The sequence below is a fragment of the Talpa europaea genome, assembly GCF_964194135.1.
Source record: "Talpa europaea genome assembly, chromosome: 16".
In the NCBI taxonomy this organism is placed as follows: domain Eukaryota; kingdom Metazoa; phylum Chordata; class Mammalia; order Eulipotyphla; family Talpidae; genus Talpa; species Talpa europaea.
The window spans coordinates 39,218,841-39,241,759 of record NC_140084.1 but is presented as its reverse complement, the minus strand read 5'-3'; the positions used below and the strand labels follow the sequence as shown (position 1 = coordinate 39,241,759).

The window sequence follows — 22,919 nt, the reverse complement described above, 5'->3', positions numbered from 1 at the left end:
GGAGGCACCCCCCCCACAGCCCTAGCTGGGCAAAATAAGTTAGCGGGGCCTGCTGACGGCCAGGCCAGCTCCCTGGCAGGGCAGACAATGGCAGCTGGACTGGCGCACGCTGGTCTAAAGTGCATCTAGTTCTGTGATCCCCATGTCTGCGTGGCCCCACGAGGGCCCCTGCGAGGGGTGTCAGGGCCTCCCGGCGCTCACACCGTGCCAGCAGTGGCCGCCGAGGCTCTGTGTCCATCTGGGGGGACGGCTGTGTGGCCAGGCGTCCTCAGGAGAAGCTGTCGTCGGGTCGTGGCTGGGAGTCAAAGGGAGGGTCTGAGACAGCGATGCCTTGATGCAGCTTCTCGAGCGAGAACTTCATCTGCAGGGAGAGGTGGGCAAGGCAGGATGAGTGCTGGGGGGCCGAGGAGCTGGAAGAGGTCACACCACTCGCTCAGGTCACCCTGTGACAGGAGCAGAGCCACCTGCAGCCAGTTCATCTTCACACAGGTAGCGGGGGAGGGGCGCCCGGAGGCCTGGGGTCAGTCCTGCCCCCCCGCAGGGTAACCTGGGGCAAGTCCCTAACTACCCTCAGCCGAAAGATGGGTCAGTGGCAAGCCTGCTTGGCAGGATTTTCAGGTACCTGAGGGCAAACCTAGGCCCCAGCAGACCGGAAGCACTTTGGCTGCCCTTACTCCCTGTTGTGGGCCTTGGGGACGTCTGACCTTCTCGGACCCAGGTGCCCATCAGGTGGGGGTGTAATTAGAGCACCCCCTCATAGGCTGACTATGAGGGACAAACCTATTCGCGGTTTAGCACTTAGACACGCCTGGCTCCATCTGCCGTGGGCACTGATTCGCCAAGTCAGCTCAGCACCCGTGGCCACTGGACAGCGAGGACAATCTCCCGGATCCAACTCGGGACAGGGAGCAACGAGGTTCTGGCATCATCCCCTCCACCCTTCACAGAGTGAGCACCTCCTTCTCAGCATGATTTCAGAGCACAACAGGCCTCAAAAGGTGGCACAGTGATGCAGTGACCAGACACAACTTCCATCACCCACACCCTGAATTCTGAGACCCTTGGGAACCAGCTGAAGCCAGAACCCCCTCCTGCCAGCTTCCCACACGCCCTCCCTGAATGAGCATTTACCCAGCACCTGGTCTCTTTACTGACCCACCCACCACCTTGTGAGGATGGCCTGTTTGTTGAGCACCTACTATGTGCTTGACCCCACACTCACATTAGTAACGGCAAACACATATAAGGTGTTTAAGAGCCTGGCGCTCTTCAAATGTCAACTCAATCCTCACGATAGTCTTTGAGGTAACACCAATCATTACTGCAGTCTCAGAGGAGGAAGTCAAGGTCAGCACAGGGTCACTCACCAGAACTCAAATCCTCTAAAGAGATGCTGCACATGAACTACAGGGGGGATGTGGGGCAACCCTCTTCTGGAGAAGACACCCCAATATCCTTTGAAGAACCTCTTCTCTACCCTTAGACCACGTCACCCCTTCACCACTCCAAAGGAGAGAGGGATACAAGAACCAAGCCTTGCCTACCCTGGCCACAGTGACAGGTTCAGGCATGTGACCCCAGCCACCAGTGAGAATGAGTTCTTTGCTTTGGATGTCAGCCTAGAGTTTCAGGTACCCCCTTGCTTTTGCTGGGGCAGAGAATGCCCCTAAAACAAGTCTAGTGCTAAGGGGTGCAGAGTGAACATAACATTAGAGACCAATTCTTACTACTGCTGAGCAGCTGGATCCAGCCATGCCTGAAGCTGTCAGATACCACTGGGTTCTTTTGTTCCCCAGAATGATAGCCAAGACATTGTCTTCTACCCCACTGATTTTTCTAGCAACCCCGGGAGGAAGATTATGTCCTCCTCATTTTACAGAGGGGGAAATGGAGACCCGGATGTATCTGCTGCAAGTTGGGATGAGACAGGGCCGGGCAACCATACCTCGTCCAGAAGCTCCACAGACGCCCGCAGGATCTGCCGCCACTTGTGCACCTCCACGCTGTGGAACTGTTTCTGCAGGGCCAGGATCTCTGCCCATTCTGTGGCCGTCTGGGGGAACTTGCTGTAGGGGAGGCAGGGCCTGAGTGGAGCCTGGGCCTCCCCTGAACGCCCCAAGCTTCCAACCCCCTCATGCCACCACTCACCCCTTGGCCAGGGCCAGACTGTGCCAGGACTCGAAAGTGTGGGCCGTCCTCTCCAGCGACCAGAGGCGGTAAAATAGGAGGATGTTGAGGGCGATGAGGACGATGAGGCTGGGGGCAATGGGCAGAAGTCAGGGAGCAGAGGTCAGATGTCTGGGACCTGGACGCTCCCACACGTTTGCACCCACCTTGAAGGGGCACCATGATTACCCCCCTTTCCAGAGGGGGAAACTAAGGCTCAGAGAGGGTAAGAGACATGCCTGGGCGCCCAGGCCTGTCTGACGCCTCTGCCTCAACCCCCACGCTGGCCACTGCCCTGGGCCAGCCAGGGGCAGGGAGTGGGGAGAAGGAACTGCAGCTGGGGGAGAGACCCCAGGAGGCGAGGGGAGGCGTAGGATGCAGAACCCTACCTCACACAGATCCTGAGGAGGCAGGGAGGAGAGACAAAGAGGTGAGCGCCATCCAGCCCAGCCCAGGCCCCCGCCCTCCTTGACCCCCGGCAGCTCCAAGCAGAAAACGTCACACCCTCCCCTGCACTGCTGTCACTGGGGGCTAAGGCCCAGGGAGGCTCAGTGCTTGGGGGTGTGACCCTCACCCCCCAGGGTCTGCAGAAGCACAGATCTCATTTCGGGTGTCCTGCCTCTAGCACCTCGGCCACTGAGCGTCTCACACCTGAGCCCTATGGGGCCCCAGCTCGGGAGGGCTCTGCTCTTACCGGTTTCCTAAAGTTTCCCTGCTCCCATCCCTGTCCCCTCTGCCTGTGCCTCCTCATCCAGGCCCTGCCCTGCCGGCCTGTGTTGCCCTTCACTCTGGTCTGGGGTCATGTCTGCCTGCCCCCAGGGGAGTTAGTCACTACCGTGGTCCCACGCCATCGCCCAGCATATGGTTGGCCACAGCGAAATGTATAAATGGCACAACTTCATTGTCTGCCTCTCCTGGTTCATCTAATTCCACAGCCTTTGGGAGCCTACTCCTCCAGAAAGCCCTCCCTGCCTCCTCCGAGCTCCAGAAGCTCCCCAGGCGACCCCCATGGAAGGCCCCTGCTCTCCCAAAGGGAAGGCTTCTCCTGAGCCGTGTGCCTTGAGGAACCCACCGGCACCTCCCAACATCGGCTCCTCTACCCTTGCTAGGAGGTGAGTCCACACTCCCACTTAAGCAGAGGCCCAGAGAGGCTAAGCGCTTGCCCAAGGTCACACAGCCAGCACACAGCTCCCGGCCTGCGTGACCCCACGCCCAGCGCCCTTACTCACACGATGCTGATGAGGACCAGGGCGCCCGGGATGCCCGCCCCGGGGCTCTGGTCCACAGACGGTTCTGCGAATCGGGAGCTGAGGGAACCTGTGGGGACGTGACTCGAGTCAGCTACCTCAGCCCAGCCCCGCCCTGTCCGGCCCACCAGGCTCCTAGGCCCACCCCACCAGGTCCCAGGGGGCGCACCTGAGGTGTGCAGGCCGGCCCGGGCGCAGGGGTCAGGGTCCGGGTGCTGGGGTCCGTCCCCGTGGCCCCGCCAGCTCAGGGGCCGCTTCCGCCTCCGCAGGCCTGACAGCAGCCCCCGGGCCTCCTTCCCGCCTTCCTCCAGAGACAGCTTCTCGGCCTTGGCGAGCTCCCGCTCTGTGGACACAGAGGGCTCTGCACGCCTGCCCGCAACCGGCCCCCCTGCCCGCGGGCCGGGCTCGGCCTACCCAGGTGGTGGAAGTAGTCCTCGATGCCACTCCACGAGTTCTTCTCGATGAGCGACTTCACCAGGCTCCAGGGCTGCTTCCGGTAGCGGATCTCCGAGGACACCCTGGGGCGGGGCAATGCGCGGGGGTGAGGCCTGACCCAGCCTTGCTGCCCCACGCTCCCAGGGGCGCTTACCTCCCCCCATGCGGGCAGGGCCCCTGGTCACCCACAGACAAGAAATGCCCCCTACGGCTTCCCTGGGAACCCCACTCGCCTCCTGACTTGCCCCCACTGCACAGGGGCGCGTCTGCCCACACCTGATCCTAGCACGGCCACTCGAGCCCATGCCTCCCCCAAGCAGACCTGCACCCCTTCGCCTGTGGCCGTGCCCCAGCCCAAACAGGTGGTGACAGCTTAACACATCCCAGACTGAGCTCCTGATTGCCCCCAAACCTACTGCCCCCACCTTCCCCAAGCAGAACAACAGCAGTTCTGTCCTTCCAGCGGCTTAGGCCAAACCACTCAGGCCGCCCCAAGCTGCCACAACCCACGCGTCTCCTCTGCTGGGGGCCACCAACACGGTGGGGAGAGTGGGGTGTTGGATGCGGAGTGCGGGGCAGGGTCTGGGGCCCCCAGAGCGTCCAGTGGAGGGCCGGGGGGCTGCTCACCGGAGCCGGGCCTTGTTGCGGGCCAGGCCCAGGATGCAGTAGCGGTGGGCGGTGTAGAAGTAGTCCTGGTAGGGGATGCCCTGCGTCAGCACCTCGGAGTCCACCACACACCCGCCTGCCTGCGGGCCCCGTCGGAAGAGCGTCTGTGGGACAGGAGGGGGCAGTCAGGGCCGTCCCGGCCACCCCAGCCACCCAGCTGCCCAACCCGCCGGGCCTACCTGTGTCTCCACCACGGAGGCGCTCTTGGGGCCCAGCGGGTTGCTGATGGGAATGGTGTAGGTGAGCACGCGGCGCTGGTGGCACTTGCTGTCCCCACTCCAGGGGCTCAAGGTGACGTCTGGGGGTGAGAAGGGCAGAGTAGGGAGACCAGCCCCCGGAGCCTTGCTCACAAGCTGTAGCAGACTCACCCTTTTGGGTGGGCTGCGCCCCTCCCCATCTGCTCACAGGGAGCACCTAGGCACAGCCCTGTGTGAGCCCATCCTCGCCTGCTACTCTCCAGCCTCCCCTGGGCAACTGGCCTGTCTCTACCCCTGGTTCGGGGCTATCTTCTTAAAGCCAAGTCTGACAATGTCCTGCAGCTGCCTCGAACACTCTGTGGCTCCCCAGGGCTGTCTGTTTCCATTTCACATCCTTCCTGACACCCCTCATTCCAGCCTCCCCTCTGACATTCAGGGTCCTCCACCCCTTAACTCACAACGCTCCTGTGCTGTGTGCTACTGATGTGTGGCCACTTCCCGTCCTCACTGGACTCTGGAGCCCACCTGTCCCAGCCTTTGCACTGGCCTGACAGTGGGTGCTCAGAGTGTGATCACTACCTCACCTTTACTAAATGCCAGTGTTCTAAGTGCTTCTCTGGCACTAACTCATTTAGTCCGCATGAGGCCCTGATAAAGTAGGAACTCTTATGACACCCCCACTTAATGGAGGAAGAAACCAGAGCAGAGATGCATAGCTGCTGAGAGGCTCAGCACTCTGGGCTCCCTCCTGGGGCTGCACTGAACCCCCATACCTCATCAGCACCCAACTGGCTCCCCCCTCCCCATCGCCCACCTCCCTTGCACTGGTGACCTCTGCTCCCGACCTGTGAACTTGCACTGCTGCAGGAAGCCCTGCAGGAAGGGTGAGTCGGAGAACAGCATCTGCTGGAGCCGCTCGGCGCCCACGTGGAAGACGGAGTTGATGAGGAGCCGGCCAGAGAGGTCGGGAAGCAGGGCAGCCAGGTCAGCTGGAAGACAGAGGGCAGTGGGTGGCCGCCCGCACCTCTCCTCCCCAGGGCAGCCCCTGAATGCACCGACGGGCAACCGCTCTCCCCACTCCCGGGCCTTAGGGTGCATGGCCAGGCACATCTCCCGGGTAGGCGTGGACGCTGACAGGTTCAGAGGGGTGTGTGACCCAGGCCCGGCCATTCAGCAGCAGTGACTGGCTCAAGGGGGCTCGTTCTCCAAACAGGACCAGTCAGAGCTGACCCTAGAGTTGGCTGGGTTGGGGGCAGGGAGAAGGGCTAGAACTATCGCAACAAAAATTGAAGCCGGTCCTCCCTGATAGCACAAGGAGGCTCAGCACTATGAAGCCATCTGCAGCCACTGCAGCACCAGTTTGATCCCCCACCAGGGAGCTACCCACATGGCACAGCAGACCTCTCCTGTCTCGCCCGCTACACCCCTCAGCAGTGTATTTCGTCAGTCTGCCCGTTCTGTTCCCCACTCTGTCTCTCGTGAATCCTCTCACCCCCCGCACCTCTGGCCCACACCCCAATTCTTGTATGCATAAATAAAGAAAAACAAATCTTTAGAAAAAATTGAAGCCACCTGAGAATGAAGAAATGGGAAGGGGCGGGGGGAGATAAGGAAAACAGCTAACACTGACTAACGGGCCAAGCACCATACATATATAAACTCATCTCGCCTCTGTGACGGCCCAAGGAGGCGTATTATTCTTGCTGACCAGATGAGGCTCGGGAGATTAAGTAACTTTCCCAAGTGACACAGCGTGGCAGGATCTGAACCCCGGCAGCTCGGCTTCAGGGTCCGGAGTAGAGCGGGAGGCGCGCAGATTTCCAGCAGCACCACTGGGCCCCACCCCGGCCCGCCTGCCTTGAATATTTTCGTCCTGCGCCAGCCAAGGCCCCTGCCGAAGCCCACCAAGCAGCCCCGCCCTGACTCACCTTCCTCCCCGGTGGACGAGGAGGAATTACTCGTGTCCGTCAGCAGCTCTTCGCTGGGCAGCAGGTCCAAGGGGCCCAGGGAGGCGGGCCCGTCCGACGGGGTGGGCTCTGAGCTCGGGGGTTCAGCCACTGGGGTCACTGTCTGGCTGGAGGAGGCGTCCGGCTGGCTGTCTGTCTGCTCCTCTTTGTCCTCCTCTGCCTGCAGCGAGCAGCTCAGTCCAGCTTTGCCCCACCACACCCCCTCCCAGCCTGGGGTCCCCGGGCCACACTGCCACAGGATTTGAGGCTAGAAAACCAATGCCGGGGGCTCCCGTGAGCACTGCTGAGCCCCAGGGGGCCCTGAGCCCACGCAGGTCCGGCTTCCTCTCAGGCCCTACCAGGTTGTGTCTCAGGTGCCTGGCCCACAACCTCTCTTGTGCCTGTCCTGTCCATCTGTCAGTCCTGTCCACGCCTGTCTTCTCCCACCCATGCACCCATGCACCAATCCGGTCATCTCTTGCCTCTCCTCTCACCCATTTGTCCCCTCTTTGCCTGTCTCTTCCCCTACCTGACGCTATTTTCCTGGCCCACCTTTCCATCCCCACCCCTTATCGCTACCTCCTACCTCCCCCACCCCACCCCTTCTCGGTCCCTCTCCCCCTTGGCTCCCTGCCCCCCATCTGTCAACCTCTCCATCTCCTGACACCAGCCCACCTCCCTCTGTCTCTTCCCATCAGGACCCTTCCGGCTCATCCCCTCTCCAGCTCACCCCATGGTCTGCATCGCTGCTGGCCCTGGAAAGGTTGGGGGTGATGCGGCCACGACGTGACCCCACGGGACTGGGCTCCTGGCTGCGGTCAGTTACTCCCGGGGGGGCGATGTCACTCAGGGCAATCACATCGCCCACTTCCTTGGGGGTCCTGTGAGAAAGGGAGAAAGCCCAACCCCTGTAGCCCTGCAAGATACAGGCCCTCCTGGTCTCCCGGACTTTGACACCCACCTCAGTCCACCCAGGACTCCAGCAGCTTAGCAAACGGCCCCTCACATCTCCCCCAGCCCCAAGCACCAGCCGTCAACCTCCAACTCACCCCAGGCCGTTCAGCTGCAAGGGGCAGACATAGTCCTCGTCCTCGCTGGTGAGGCCCAGCTCTGAGCCGTAGCACTGATGCACCAGGTGCCAGAGCTCGCGGGGACTCAGCGTCTGGGCAGGCAGGACTTGGGGTTAACTCCATGCCACAGGGGCCAAGCCCTTCCTGCCCAGGCCCTGTCCCCACCAGCCCTGTCTCAGCAGGGCCCCCGGCGTCCACTAGAGGGCATCACGGCCTCCACCCTGGTCTGGCCAGGTGCCCTCAGACTTCACCCAAAGCTCAGGACACCGCGCTCCCCCCACCCCCGCCCCAGGTAAGGGCAAATGTTTCCATTTGCACAGAGATTAGGAGGCCCAGGGAGGGACACAGGTGACCAGAGGGAACTGGGATGCAAACCCTCAGCAGCCCTGAGTTTTCTGCTACCCACAGTCAGAGCGGCTGGCAGAGGACATTGCAATAGTTCCAATGGTAGTAAGAGCACTGGGAAGAGCAGCCACTGCCACCCACTAAGGGGCCAGGCACCCCTCCGCCCCTCTGCGCAAAGCACCCAAGCACCCAAGCAATTCTGTAAACGTCCTCACCATTTTAAGACAATGATACTGAGGCCCAGAAGGGTGGGGGCCTGCCCAAGGTTCCTAGTCAGGAAGGGCCAGAGCTAAGGTGGGGCTGGTCAAGCCCCTGGTGCTAACCACTGCACTGCCCTGCTGCTAAGCACTAGCATTCCTGAGCTCTTATTCTTTTTTTTTTAAAGATTTATTTTTATTTATTTATACAAGCACTGGGTACAGTCGGAAGCACAGGAGGGTGAGAGAATTCACCAGAGCCAGAGCGGGGAGCAGAGCAGGCAGAAGGACCGAAGTACACTGCTGCGGGGAGCAGCGGGCGGCAGGAGAGGTCTGCGCGCCATGTGGGACCCTCCTCCGGAGGCCGGGGAGCAGCCGGGGATCGAACCAGCGCTGCAGAGGCTGTGGGCAGCTTCGCAACCCAGCGCTCAACCGCTGCGCCACCGGGGAGGCCCATCTGAGCTCTTATACTAAGCCCAGTTCTGGGCGCTATGAAGTAAGGGTGGTCTCCACCTGACCCATGGGGTTCAGTGACTCACCCCAGGCCCCTCAGCTCCTCAGAGGTGGTGCTGGCAGTCCAGCCCCAGCACTCAGCTTTGGACTCTCCCCTGTCACCCCCTCCTTGGAGACCCCAGCTGCACTGTCCCACCCTCAGGCTCCCACACCACGCTGAGGATGGCCACTGCAGGAGGGGCCCCAGGGGGACAGGGCGGCCCTGGAGGAGCAGGCTTTGGTCTTCTGAGGCGCTCAAGGCCAGCAGACACTGTGTAACACCCGCCCAACCTCTGTTCCCCCCCCCCCACCAGCCCCCCCCACCAAGCCCCCCCCCAGCAACAGAACCCTGGTTTGTTTAGGGTAAAAACCTTCCCCAACCCGAGGGATGGTTTACACTGGTTTACACTGATTCATTTTTCCTTTGTAACCAAGGGTGATCACGTGACCCAGTTCTCAATGTAGAAATGCAAAGAGGAGTTTATTAAAGCGTCTCCCTCCCTGATAGAGGAATGCCTGCTTTCTTTCCTCCTTCAAGTTCGGGACATACCTATGCGTGGGCAGGACACCTGGGGCTACAGCCTCCATCTAGCAACCAGGCGGCCACCAGCAGGTGGACAAAACACCAATGTGCAGAGGGGTGGACAAGAGCGTGGGTCCTCGATGAACCAGGGAGACCCTCAAACCCACCCAGGACCTCTGGTTATATGTGTATCAGTGTGTGCCAGCGGCCCAATGGGCTCTAGAACCTGACTGCAATGGGGCTCTGCCACATAAAAGCCCATGGTCATGTGGAAGTCTTTCCTTCCACGGCTCCTTGGTGGAAAAAAGAACCAGACTGCCTCGTCAGCATCATACAAGATCATTCAGGGATGCTCAGAACCGTGCCTGGCACCCTGGGGCACTATAAATGTTAGCCACTATTCCTTCCTTATGCAATAATTCTGAATGCTGGGTTACCACTACTTGCTTGGGGTCACCACTACTTGCAGCCAAATGCATCCCTATAAACTCAACCCAAATGGATATTCCAGGAGGGCCCAAGCAGGGCCGATGCGGAAAGTCGATGAGATTGTGCTAAGAGTCTCAAAGATACTGCATAGAATCTAGTTATTACTGGCATCACAGCAGACAGTATGGGCACTGTATTCTCTTTCTTGAATCCCACCGGTCTTCTCTTAGATCCCCGGTAGGGCATGGTTTAAAATGAAGAAGTGTATGGATTCCTACCTGAGATTTAAAAGAAGAGCAAATGGGATTGAAGAAAGATAATACAGCGCCCATGCTGTCTGCTGTGATGCCAATGAGAACGAGATTCTCTTTAGTATCTGGTGCAGAGTATGAACAAAGTCTGGTGCAAGGATATCTGGAGGTCCCTATATCCTTTTGGGGGTCCATGAGGTCAAATCATTGCATGCGTTTGAAAAATATTACTAGTGGTAGCTCCATGGTAGCTCAAGGGGTTGAGACGCAGCCTATGAGACAACCCGCGGCCAATGCAGCACGAGTTCAATCCCTGGCCAGGGAGCTACCCACAGGGCGCGGCTGACTCACCCGCTGCTCCCCTCAGCAGTGCATTTCAGTCAGTCTGCCTGTTCTGTTTCCCACTCTGTCTCTGGTGAGTCCTCTCACTCCCCGCACCTCTGGCCTGTACCCAGTTCTTGTGTGCATAAATAAATAAATCTTTAAGAAAACATATTACTAGTGGTGTGACCTTGTTTTCACAGTGTACAGTGGAGTTTTCCAGAGACTCCGTGACAGTAATGCAGTCGCTGTTCTGCTTAATGGAATGTGCTCGTGTATTCTTGTGTTTGAAATTTTCCCAGCTTCAATTTCTAAGATAGCAAATATTGGAAAACATAACGCACTCAGACAAAAGCTCTTTGGCGCTTGCAAATTATTTCAGAGGGTGAAAGGTTCCTGAAACGGTGACATTTGAGAGTCACCCATATGTTCTAGATTATAACTTCATATTGGCTTACAAGGATATCTAAGTTTTTTTGTCCTGAAACACAGGCACATTGAGAGCTGGAGACCTGTATTACACAAGCATACGTGCCGTTTCCATTTAAAATAATACAAATGAAATTGAATTTAAAAGGCAGATCTTGTCCCACTAGTCCCTTTTCAGGTCCTTAATAGGCCTGTGGTCAGCGGCTACCATATCGGAACCAAAGATGGAAGCTATGTCCCTCATAGCAGAAAGTTCCGTCCGACAGTGCAGAGACCCCCAAGAGCATCTCTGCCTGGTCAGGTTCTGCTGCCACACACACAAAAACCCCGCCTCATTTTCAGGGCATTTTCAACGAGCAGACAATGGGGAGGGGCCTGTGTATACACGCTTACTTCGGGCGGGGCCTGCCCCGGAGCCGTGCAGCCCCCATGTGGAGCCCAGGAAAGAAGCTGAGGTACAACGGGCCAGAGTACTCCATGTCCCCAAGTTCTGGCACCCCTGGCAACACGGTCCCCCACCCTCCTGACCAGGCCTCATCCAGTCCTACCTTTTCCAGCAGTGCGTTCTGCCAAAGGCGGAAGATGAGGAGGAAGCAGCGGTCCCGGGCCCCAAAGGAGGTGAAGAAATGCTGCAGGAGAGAGGGGTGTCAGGGGACGGAGGGCAGGGGGAGCTCCAGCGCCGTCCACACTGCACCCCTGAATCTCCATCCTCACACAGGCTTTTGTTCATCACTTCACTCACGGCACAAGGCCTATCCTGTCCAGCCCTGCGCTGGATGCCGGGGGACCGTGATGAGGAGCTGGCCCGGGCCCTGGAGGGGCCCAGAGTTCACAGTCCACTGTGGGACACAGGTGCACCCCTGCGCGGAGTCCGCCCACAGTGGTCAGGGTGGGCAGAGCACACAGGCGCCCTCCCAGTCTCCTTGGCCTGTTAGGGGTGGTGTCCTTTGGACCAATCAAGCACAGAGGAAGCCTGCGGTGAAGCCCTCTCCTGACATTTCCTACTCCCCTCCTGTCAGGGCCACTAACGTGAGGCAGCCATCTTGGGACCATGATGTGACAATCACGAGGACAAGAATGGGGTGTCAGGGAAGGTTTCCAAGGAGATAGGGCTCCCGAGATGATAGGTCCGTGGGAGGGAAGACTTTTACTATTAATACTACCCCTGAGCATCTGTGTCAGGAGCCAGACTGCAAGCTGTGGGGGCCCAGGTCAGAGGCGAGGGGAGCCTGGGCCAGGCAGGGGCTGCAAGACCAGAGAAGGGAGGCGGACAGCCCGGCTTCCTCCTCACACCCACCTTCTCGCTCTCTGTGCAGATCTGGATGGCGTTGGGGATCAGCTTGGCTGTCTTTTCCTTCTTCAGACACGTCACTTCCTTCAACTGGATGGAAATCTGAGGACAAAAGGCAGGTCAGGAGGGCCCAGGCCCTGCCACCCCAGCCCTTCCTCACCCCCTCCAGCTCACTGTCGTCTCCCAGCGGAAGATGTTGCTGTAGAAGCAGATCCAGTTCTCGGAGAGATAGAGGCGGCCCTGGAGGAGGATCTCGCGCTGCAAGGCACAGGAGTAATCTGAGGCGGCGGGAGAGACGGCAGACAGCGGTCACCAGCTGGCCTGGCCGGAGCTCAAGGCCAGCGGGCCGGGCTGGGGCGAGCACTCACCCACGATGAGGCGTTCGGCTTCGGGGAGTTTGCTGAACAGTTTCCGGAAGTCCTCGTTGCGCTGTTTGTATGTGGGGCTCAGCATCTGGGGATGTGTTTGGGAGGTGAGAACCTGGGTGGGCGTTTGCACCCCGAATTCTGCCCCACAGAGCTCCCAGATGTCCCTCAGTCTCTTCAGCCCAGGGGGGTTCTCTGAGGTTGCACTTCCAGCCTCCACTACCCACAACATGGCAGGATCCAGCCAAGAGCTGCCGTTTCCTGAGTCCTACCCTGGCAGGCCCTGCACAAGTGCCCACCAGCATCACTGACTCCTTGGGAATGTTCCCTTCAGTTGTGTAAGGAAAGGCCCAGAGAGGCTGAGCGACTCACTCAAGGTCACACAGCACAGGATGTGACCCTGGGTCTGCAGACCGCAGCACCTGTCCACCCCCTCCGCCCCCCAGCGAGCCCCTCTGCCCAGACACTTACGCTGTACCAGCTCTGCATCTTCTGCAAGAGAAAGGAGTGGAGTCAGACAAGACCCCAGACCCTCAGGCCTCCCGCCCCTCTCCCCACCAGGGCTTGCACCAACCTTGCTGTTGCGGATGAAGTTCCGGCTGCCCAGGCTCTGGGTGCTGGGGGTCCCGGGCACCCCACCTTTTTCTGAGGAGTTATCTGACCCCTTCTCCACCATGGTGCCCGGTTCCGGTTCAGGCGGCGGGCGGCTGGGGGGCAAGAGCTGCAGCCGCTTGCGGAGAGATGGGGAGCTGCTTGGTGTGCTCCGGCCAGAGTGGGGCGTGGTGCTGGGGGGGCGGGGAGAGAGGGGTGCTGGTTATGGGGAAGGCAGGCCAAGTGGGGACAACCTGTTCTGGGAGGCCCACCCATCAGCCCATTACCCCACCTAGCCTTCTCCACTACCTCACAGGTTGATGCAGAGCAGGCGCCCTAACACTGGAGCCTCAGGACATCACCTGTTACCAGAGGCGACATGGGAGGACCCTCACCCGGGGGAGGGAGGGTTAAAAGGATCAATACCACGGAGCAAGCCTCACAGAGCTAGCCTCACAGAGCTGCGCACACTCAGAGCGCCTGCTATTTTTAAAATGAGCAATTCATTCAGACAATAACTGTTTATTGAGCGGCCACTTGCCCCTCGGTTGCTTGAGCTCAAAACCTGACCACTTCCTTCATCCTTTTCGTCACCTCTTGCTTCCTACCATTGGCAAGTCCCGCCTGCTCCACCTCCAAGATCATTCCTTGAGCCCTGGCCCCCTGGTGCAGCGCCAGCCAGCCTCACCCCTGTCCACAGCAGTAGCGGCCTCCCTGAAGCCCTGCTCCCCACTCTGGGCCCGTGACCCTGAGTCAGGGCAGGCCGTCCTGATGAGCCCTCCCCCACTGGCAGCAAAGTGCTCACCTTGGCACCCAGAGCCCTCCAATGGCCCCTGTCGCCTCTCAGACCTTGTGCCCTCCCCTGTGCCTGCTGCTCCGCCACCCGGGCCTCCTTGGGCCCTACAGGTCACCTCTGCATTCACGCCTCACGGCCTCTGTCGGGAAGTCCTGTCACATTCCAGGCTCCCAGGCTCCTCCTCTCTGCTGACCCAGCCCTGAGCTACCCCGGCCCACACTGTCTGCTTGTCCAGCTTGCCACTGTGGGCTCAGGGGGGCTTGGCTGCCATGCGTCTCGGCACCCACAGAGGTGCCTGGCCTGCGTGTGCGCTCAGTCCACGCTGCTGGCCACGGGATAACCCGCGCTGCTGCAGTGGGGCGGCGGACACCCCAGATCTGCTCCTGCTGGGGGTCAGCCTCCCCGCGGGGCGGCCACACTGAACAAGAAACGCGCAAAGGACCATGTGCACATTGTAAAGGGCCGTGGGCAAAGCGTCGGGAACTTCAAAAGGTCACTGTTGACTCTGAATCAGGAAAGTCCGGCAGCCGAGCCCAGGATCCACCCGGTTACTCCGCAAACAGCCCTGCGCATGCGCGCCGTCCACTCCACGGGCCGAGGAGGACTCGCAGGTGCAGAGCAGCACCCCGCGCCTGCGAGGAGGCGTGGACGCTTCAACTCGGGATGGGCAGGGGACCTGGTTTGTTCTGGGTGGGTGGGCTCCCTGAAGCTGGAGGGGCTCTCAAACTTCTCTCATGCCTTCAAGCTTTAGCACATGCTGTTCCCTCTTTCTCAGTCATCTTTTCCCTCCCTTCCCTAGTGCATTTCTATGCCTCCTCCAGGACGCTCGCTTGCACACTTGCAGGTCCCCTCCCACCCAGCCATGCCTCCCTTCTGTGGGTCCCCACAGCCTGCAGCTACAGCCCATCCTCACCCTCTACCTCTGCTTCCCCTTCCAGCCCTGACTGCTCTGGGCCGCAGCTGTCTGATGACAGACCCCTCCCCCCAACTCCCACCCCCACCCCCCAACCCCCGTGGATGGAGAGTGCCCAGTGACAAGCCCCAGTGTGTCTCCGTCACTGCTGTGTCCCCGAGTGATGCTCAGGACAGCGCCCAGGGAAGGTATTCAAGTCATATGGCAAAATGAATTTGTGCAGTCCAAACAAGTAAATAAAACAGATGACTCGGGACCATGCCACACCCCCTGGACTAGCTGAAGCTGCCTGCTCCCTCCTCCCTCAGCTCCCCACACAGGTCAGGGCCCTCCATGGCTGCACCTCACTCCAGCTAAAAGCCCAGGCAGGCCCCTCCAGCCACTCCCTCCAGCTCTACTTTGGCTATTCCCTCTGCCCCAAACACTCTTCCTCCCAGAAATCCTCAGCCTCCCTCACCTCCTTCAGGTCTCTCTGGTCAATGGACACGCCTCCAAGATGCCTTCCCTCACCTCCCTACTTACACCACCAGATCCCCTCCTGGTGGCCCTCCCCAGTGCTCCCCCCACCCGAGAGTCGGTATTTTCCCGTTTCTTATTCCCCCCCAGGAGGTTCTGTTCCCTGCTGCACCTCCTCCTCAACCTAGAACAGACCTGCTCAGGGGCTGAGACAGCTGCCACCTCCTCCTGTATGACCCTGGGCAAGTGTCTAGCCTTCCTGTGCCTCAGTTCTTTTGCATAATGGGAATAACAAGAGTATCCACCCGCTGGGCCTTCTGACGGAGAAGCTGAGGGTCCAGCCATAAATCCCAGCATGGCAGAAGGGGGCCCACTTCGATTAGTAGGAGCCGTCAGACTAAAATGGAGCCATCACCATCCCGGAGCATCTCGGGCCCAACAGGTACCGGACGACACCTGTGCCTGGCATTTGGGGCCCACAGTGACCCCAGACTCCAGTCCTCCATTCTCCAAGCACACACCGAGCGCCGGGCACTGGGGACACAGAAGTGCGTGAAACAGACATACCCTGCCCAGGGCCTGGTGTCCCGGTTGGGGAACCAGACAACCCAGAACAAGCCCTGCCAGGCCTGGCTGGCGTTCTAAACCAGCACTTGGAGGTTGTCAGAAATACAGATCCTGGAACCCTCCTGATTACAAAACTGGGAGGAGGGCCAGCAGACTGTGATGCATGTTCAAATTTGAGGACCACAGAGATAAAGATGGGCTGGGGGACTGGGTGGCAAGCAGGGCACATGAGCTGAGCCCAAGGACAAAGGACAGATCTGGCAGAGGGTGAGGGTGGTGTGTGTGTATGTGGTGGGGGTGTTTGGTGCAGGAACAGTGAGTTCAGCCTGGACTAAGCTTGCAGGGCTAAGGAAGGCTAACAGGAAGCACAAGCCCACCCCAGGCCTGGGGGGCTGGGCCAGAGTGTGGGCTCACTTAGGGCACTGACAAGCTAGGAAGGGTTCTGAAGGACGGGGTGACCCCATCCCCCCATCTCATCTTCTTGCCCTGTTCTCTGCACCTGCAGGTCTCGAGGCAGGGTACTTCACCAAGATCCCACACCCATACCAGGCAAGTCCTGCACCCCAGTTCTTGCTCTCTGTCAAGACAAAGAGGAAGCACTCAAGGGCGGGCACAGGCCTGAGGCCGCCCAATCCAAGGGAAGGGAGGACCATCACAGGGGGTAGGTATCCGGAAAAGAATGGGGTTTTGCCATCGTAGATACCCCACCTCCAGCTTCCTGAGCCTAACGGGAAGGGTAGGTGTACAGACAGGGGTGCATAAACAGGAAACTTGTCACACGCAGACAGTGTCACCAGCAAACTGTATTTCCCCATATTTGCAAGAAGCCTCTATCCATTTCCTCTCACACACACACTGACACATGGCTGTAACCACAGGTGTGTGACAGCCACACAAAGGGCCACACAGCTCCAGCGTAACTGCACTCACACTCACCCAGGGCAGTACAAGTGTGACGCAGTCACACAAACGGTCCCAGTTACGCACACACACGCAAGTGTGCAAACGGCACAAGAGAGGCTGCAGGAGACCACAGGAACCCAGAAAACCCACCGAAAGTCCTAGCAAAATGACATTCACACTGGCCACACTCAAAGTCTCCGAGGGGAGGTGTCAGCAAGGAACAGTTCCCCGTGTTAGAGAGCCACGGAGTGACAAAACAGCCACAGGAGACCCCAGCGAACACACACACAGCCAAGGGAAATTAAGTCACAGGGGTCAGCTCTGCTCTCGTGGCCTTCACCATCTGGCGGAAGACAAAGCAAACGCCTGCGGTAAAGTGGTCGGGACAGGTGCCAGCCAGTGGGGGTGAACAAGCCCTGCCACGACACAGGCGTGAGGAACAGCCCCCGGGGTTGCGGACATCCGGAAAAAAGTGATCAGGCACTGGAACCATGTGTGGCACACACCTTCTAACTGCAAAGGGGGAGCCATGTCAGCTCCAAGTCAAGAGTACACCCAAGATCTCAGGGAGGAGGAGGGTCTCAGGCCCACAGAGAGCCACAGGGCCCTTGCGTTCTCTCTCTCTCGCTCTCTCTCTGCTTCTTCACACACACAAAGCCCCAGAGGTCCCGCTGCACACACAGAAGCCCGAGACATCCAACAGTGGACACATACAGGCAACTGACGTTTGCACACAGAGCGAACAGCGGTGCTGAGCTAAACTGCAGGTATACACAGCCGGACACGTGTACACACACCACCAAGTCACAACTGCAGGCGCAGGTCACGTACAGGGACAGAGTGACAGCTGGAATCGAGAGGATCACAGCTGTTGCACACTAGACACAAGCACACACGCGGAAGGAACAGTCAGACACACACAGGTCGTTTATATTCACACACAGCCCCAGGCAGGGTGAGACGGGGTCCACACACACAAGCAGAGCTCCCAGCAGCCACACACCACCAGCCCCAGGCACACCCGACAATCACAACAGACACAGGGAAGTTACAGGAGCGCATGGAGCCACACAGGGAATTCGGGATAAGACTAAGACACACACACACACACACACCCCAAAGGGGGCTGGAAGCCCCTGCACACTGGACCACTGACACGCAGACGCCCCAAGACACCCACAATTCACAATGGAGAAGGCGCCGGCGAGCCCGCCCGGACACGCAGGAGGCGTCCATTCCGCGCCCTCCCCCCGGGAAACAGAGTCCGCAGAAGCCCCCGGCCCCGCAGGACGCCCTGAAATTCGCGGGCACACACAGGGCGGCCCCGAGGGGCTGCGGGTGGGCGCACCCCGGGCTCCGCGGCCTGCGAGGCGCCGGCGGGGCTGGTCTCCTCCCGGGCCTCCAGCCCAGGCCCGGCGCCCCGGGGCCGCCCCGGGGCCCGCCCGCGCCTCCAGGCCGGGGTCCCTCCCCGCAGGCCGCGGTGCACGCGGGCCCCGACCCCGTCCCCGCCCCCCCGGCGGGCCCTTCGCCGCCCGGCCCGTCCTGCAGGGGGCGTCCCCGCGAGCCGCGCTCAGCCCGGAGGGCGCCCCGGCCCCCCGGCCCCGGGCCCCGGGCGGCCCCTGCCGCCCCCAGGAGCACAGCTCCCCGCCCCGGCGCCCGCCGCGCCGCCCGCGCCGAGCCCGAGTGCCCCGACGCGCGCCCCGCGCCCCCGCCCGCCGCCGCCCGGTCCTTACTCGAACATGGATGCGGCGCGGCGGGCGCGCCCAGCCGCCGGGCAGGGCCGGGCCCGGCCGAGCGGGGCTGGGCTGAGCTGGCGGTCCCCGCCGGGCACCCGCCTCGCCGTCTTCGGCCCCCGCCCGCGCCCGCGCCCGCCCCGCCGCCCGCACAAAGGCCGCAGCCGCCGGAGGCCGCGGCGCGTCAGCGCAACCCCCGCCCCCGCCCCGCCGCGTCACGGCGCCGCCCCCCAACCCGCCGGGAAGCCGCGGGAGGGACCGGCCGGCCCGGGAGGCCTAGAGGGAGGCGGGCTCCGGGCGGCTGCGGAGGCCGACAGTGGGGGCGGGGGGGGGGCTGCTCCGGGGAGGTGGGGGGGGCACGACCGGGAGGGGCTGCGGGGACAGACTGAGGCTCAAAGGACTCAGAGACGGGGCAGTCAGAGACTGAGGGACTTGGGGGTGCAGGGGGAGGGAGGCGGGGAGAGAGCGAGCGTTATGGGGAGGAGCTGTAACTGGGGTGGGATGGAGGCTGGGGAAAGAGAGATGTGGGGCTCGTGTGAACTGAGGACTTGGTTAAGGGGCGCGGGCCCCTGGGCCACCACCTCCCCCTCCCAGTCCCTGAGCCCCCTATGTTGGGGAGACCCCTTGCAGTCCCATGCCCCCCACCACACCAGGTTGGGACTCAGACTCCTTGGCAGGCATCTGCTGTGGCCTTGGGGAAATCACCACAGTCCTGAGAACCCCACAACTCTGTAGTGAGCACTTACCTGTGGAGGAGCGGGGAGCAGGGGAGCAGGGCAGCCAGCCTCAAGGATGGCCCTGAGCTCTCCAGGTCACCGGGCAGAAGGCTGCAGACCTGGGCACCACAGGTCTCTGATGCCACAGCCAGCATCAGAGCCTGCCCCCACCACAGAAATGTGAGGTGTACCCCAGCTCCTGGGCACAGGTGCCCTGCTCAGGGACCACCATCCACCCCTCGCCAGGACCCTCCCATCCTCTACCCCCCACCCCCCTCAAAAAAAAATCCACTGGATTTCTCCATTTTGATGAATTTTGGTGAATGGAAGGCCTAAAACTTCTGTCTTTCCTAACCCTTCTCTGTCCCTTGTGCCCTCATTTTGTGGGGCTCGACCCACAAAATCTATCCAGAATCTAAACTCTTCTTCCCTCCACTGCCCCACCCAAGAGGATCCAAGCTCCATCTAGCCCTCCTGGACATCACAACAGCCTCCTTCTTGGTCTCCCTGCTCCCTACTCCAGCAACCTCCCCCGACACACATAACCTGCTCCCCACAGTGGCCAGGAGGACTCTGAAACCTCCTGGCTCAGAGCCCTCCCCAGGAGGCACCTCAAACCAACTATAAAAGCAAAGTGTATAGCTTGTGTCTATGCAAGTGTCCTTTATTCTTCTGCCTCTTTCTCTAATAAACCTGTTCTTTAAATATAAATAAATAAAATAAAATAAAATAAAGCAAAGTCCCCACCTTGGTGCCCAAGGCCTCACTCTCATTTTCCTTCTGCATCTCCCCTTGGCTCACTTCCTCTAACACACACACACACACACACACACACACACAAACTCTCCTGATTTTCTAACTCACCAGGTACATTCCTGCCCCAGGCCTTTGCACTTGCTATTCCCACTGCAAGGAAGTTCTATCCTCAATCCCCCTACTTATTCCTGTGGCTGAGGATCTCAGAAACACCCTCCTCTTCCATCTCCCTCTGCCTCGCTTTTCTCTAGTTCTATCTTTCTATTTTTGAAATATATTAAAACTTTTAATTAGGGAATACTTATTTCAAACAAGAAATTGTAACAGTCCTCTGTATCCCCGCCCCCATATATAGCAGACATGGACATTTTACCATTTTTACTTCATATTCTTTTTTTTTTTTAAGAAATAAAAGATTATGGGGTCTCCCTGGTGGGGAGGGGTTGAAATGCAACCTATGAAGCTATCCACAGCCACTGCAGCATGAGTTCGATCCCCGGCCGGCCAGGGAGCTACCCACATGGTGCAACAGACCTCTCCTGTTGTGCCCGTTGCTCCCCTCAGCAGTGTATTTCAGTCAATCTGTCTGTTCTGTTCCCCATTCTGTCTCTGGTGAATCCTCTCACACACACCACCCCCCCACGCCTCTGGCCTGTACCCCAGCTCTTGTGTACATAAATGGATTAATCTTTTAAAAAAAAAGATTTAAATTGTAAAAAAAAAAAAAAATGAAAGAGGACCTCCCCTGGTGGCGCAACGGTTGAGCGCTGGGCTGCGAAGCTGCCCACAGCCTCTGCAGCGCCAGTTCAATCCCCGGCCACCAGCGAGAGTCCCACATGGCACGCAGACCTCTCCTGCCGCCCGCTGCTCCCCTCAGCAGTGTATTTCGTCGGTCTGCCTGTTCTGTTCCCTGCTCTGGCTCTGGTGAATCCTCTCACCCTCCCGCGCTTCTGACTGTACCCAGTGCTTGTATAAATAAATAAATAAATCTTTAAAAAAAAAAAAAGAAAGAAAGAAAGAAAAGATTACGGTGACAGCTAAAGGCCCTCGTTCCTCTTGTCTCTATCCCCACGGTACTCACTACAGTGCCTGAAGCCCCCGTGTATTCTTCCCCTCTCTGTATCAGGACGCATCCATCCATCCGTACAGCCCATTGTCCCAGATCTTTTAGAAAAGATAACAGACTTAGGCTCTTACTGTATCATTTTGCAACTTGCTTTGGCCCTCATTGTTTCTGAGGTTTCTCCACGCTCACAGCGCTGGGCTTCATAAACTTTAGCTCTCAGGGAGGGTCCATTGTTGGCAGAAGCCACAGTGGATATTTCTATTCAGGGCCAGTGGAGTTCTTTCCTCTTTTCCCCGGAGCCTTGAACCTCCCAGTTCCTGTCTCCTTGTGCCAGAAGGAGTGTTTCTTTGCAGTTTAATTTTTTTTTGCCCGTGAGCTGCAACAGGAAATACCTTTCACACTGGCTCCCAGTTCACACGTGGACATACATGCAATGTCGTAAATGGTGCAGAAACCACACTTACTTCCTGTGTCTCGTACACAGTTACTGCCAGCTCTATCCTTTTTCTGCGTGGGGAGCAAAAGTGCTGATTGCAATGCATTGGAATCATGGCCCTTAAGTGGATCATGCCCCCCAGTTTGAAAAACACTGAGCAGATGGAAGGGAGTGTCCACCTCCAGGCTCTATGAGCAGCTCCCAGCAAGCGCCCCTGGGGCTCAGCCTCTGCGCTAACTCTCCTTCCCCCACCTGGACAATGACAGCCACAGGGAACCCACCCTCAAGCCTGAGTCCTGACAGAGAACCCCTTCCTTTCCCATCCCGCCCCCCAGATCTGACCTGTCCCAGGATGAGCTCTCCAGGTCGGAGGTCCTCAGTCGCTGCAAGCGCCGGGGAGTTGGGGTGCAAGGGGGTGACTCCCCATCACTGGATGGCGTTATGTGAATAGAGGGCACTTCCAGGAGCCTCCAGGGCTCAGGAACCAGGCCCTCAGCCCCACCACCCTGCAGCTGCTGGTTCTGCCACTGGGCTGGGGGCACAGGCGAGTCCTGAGCACCCTCCTGAGCCAAGGGAGGCGCCCAAGGCAACAGGGGCAGTAGATCAGCCATGGGGAGGCTGCTGCTTGCTGAGCTGGGGGTCTTGGACAACAGCGTGGTCTCTGGGAGAGAAAAAAGAGAGGTGAAGAGCGTACCCCAACCAAGGCCTGCCCCTCACCACCTTCCTTCGCCACTCCACTGAGAGACATGGAGGTTCAGAGCGTACTGCAGGGGACAGAGAAGTCTGGGAGGGATTCCTACTTCTACCAACACCCCCTTCATGATCCCAGTCTCAGATTCCCCTTCTGGAAACCGGACAGTCTTGTACCAACATCCTGTGGTGGCTCGCAGCATCCAGGAGCACAGGGACTGGCACACAGTAGGTGCACAATGAACGTGTGTCCCAGCCCCTGGACTAGGGGGTATTTTCTCTGAGCATGCACCAATGCCAAGTGCTGGGTTTGCTAAACACCCATCACCACAGCTTCCTTCCGCAGGCAGGACCAGGAAAGGACCAGGCCTGAGTGTGCCCATAGGCCTGAGGCCTGGGTAACGGCTGACAAGTGGTGAAGAGGCAGAACCCAGGATTTCACTCCCTGTTTGCTCAGCAATTGCCCCTCCCAAAACAAACAAAGGGAGGGCGGCAGGCCTGGCAGCCTTCTCTCAGCTGGGAGAGAGCCAGGCCCCTTGTGCTGAGGCGACTGCGATAATGAAGGCCACCAGGTCTGGGGAGACAGGATCCGAGTCTGCCTGTCCTCACAGAGAACACAGCCAGGGTTCCCAGGCACCCAGCTGCCCAGGGAGTAGGGAAGGAGGGCCCTGGTTTGGGAAAGACCCTACAGGCAGGCCCAGAGCCCAGAGTCCCTCTCAAGCACCTCAACACCTTACCTTATGGCTTCCTCCTCCGTCTGTATGCCCAGGGTTCAGATTTCCAGGGTAAGAGCAGCAGAGGAGGGCCTTCCCTCCCTCAGGAGCACTGGCTGGGCCAGAGAGTCACGACCTTGCAGGCCAGAATAGCTTGTTCAGCTGGAGTCGAGTTCCCCTCTGGCCAGCTGTTCCTGGAAGAAAGGACAGAGT

General features: G+C 59.4%; 1 protein-coding gene across 2 annotated transcripts; it reads right to left on the bottom strand.

Annotated features, from left to right (window-relative positions):
- Positions 1–93: 93 nt before the first annotated feature.
- Positions 94–21,914, bottom strand: GRAMD1A (GRAM domain containing 1A; the record flags this gene model as incomplete). 2 transcript variants are annotated; one of them, XM_084257113.1, is made up of 20 exons in its annotated part: positions 94–361; positions 1,946–2,066; positions 2,149–2,256; positions 2,556–2,567; positions 3,396–3,483; positions 3,583–3,756; positions 3,828–3,931; positions 4,476–4,618; positions 4,694–4,812; positions 5,557–5,700; positions 6,640–6,838; positions 7,388–7,538; positions 7,707–7,819; positions 11,263–11,343; positions 12,012–12,107; positions 12,180–12,283; positions 12,374–12,458; positions 12,842–12,862; positions 12,945–13,155; positions 21,646–21,914. In XM_084257113.1, the coding sequence occupies 20 exons, from the start codon at positions 21,912–21,914 to the stop codon at positions 269–271; spliced, it is 2,436 nt and encodes an 811-aa protein (XP_084113239.1). In that variant the 3' UTR covers positions 94–268. The 2 variants fall into 2 exon arrangements, with proteins under 2 accessions (XP_084113239.1, XP_084113240.1); XM_084257114.1 differs by lacking the exon at positions 2,556–2,567.
- Positions 21,915–22,919: the final 1,005 nt, after the last annotated feature.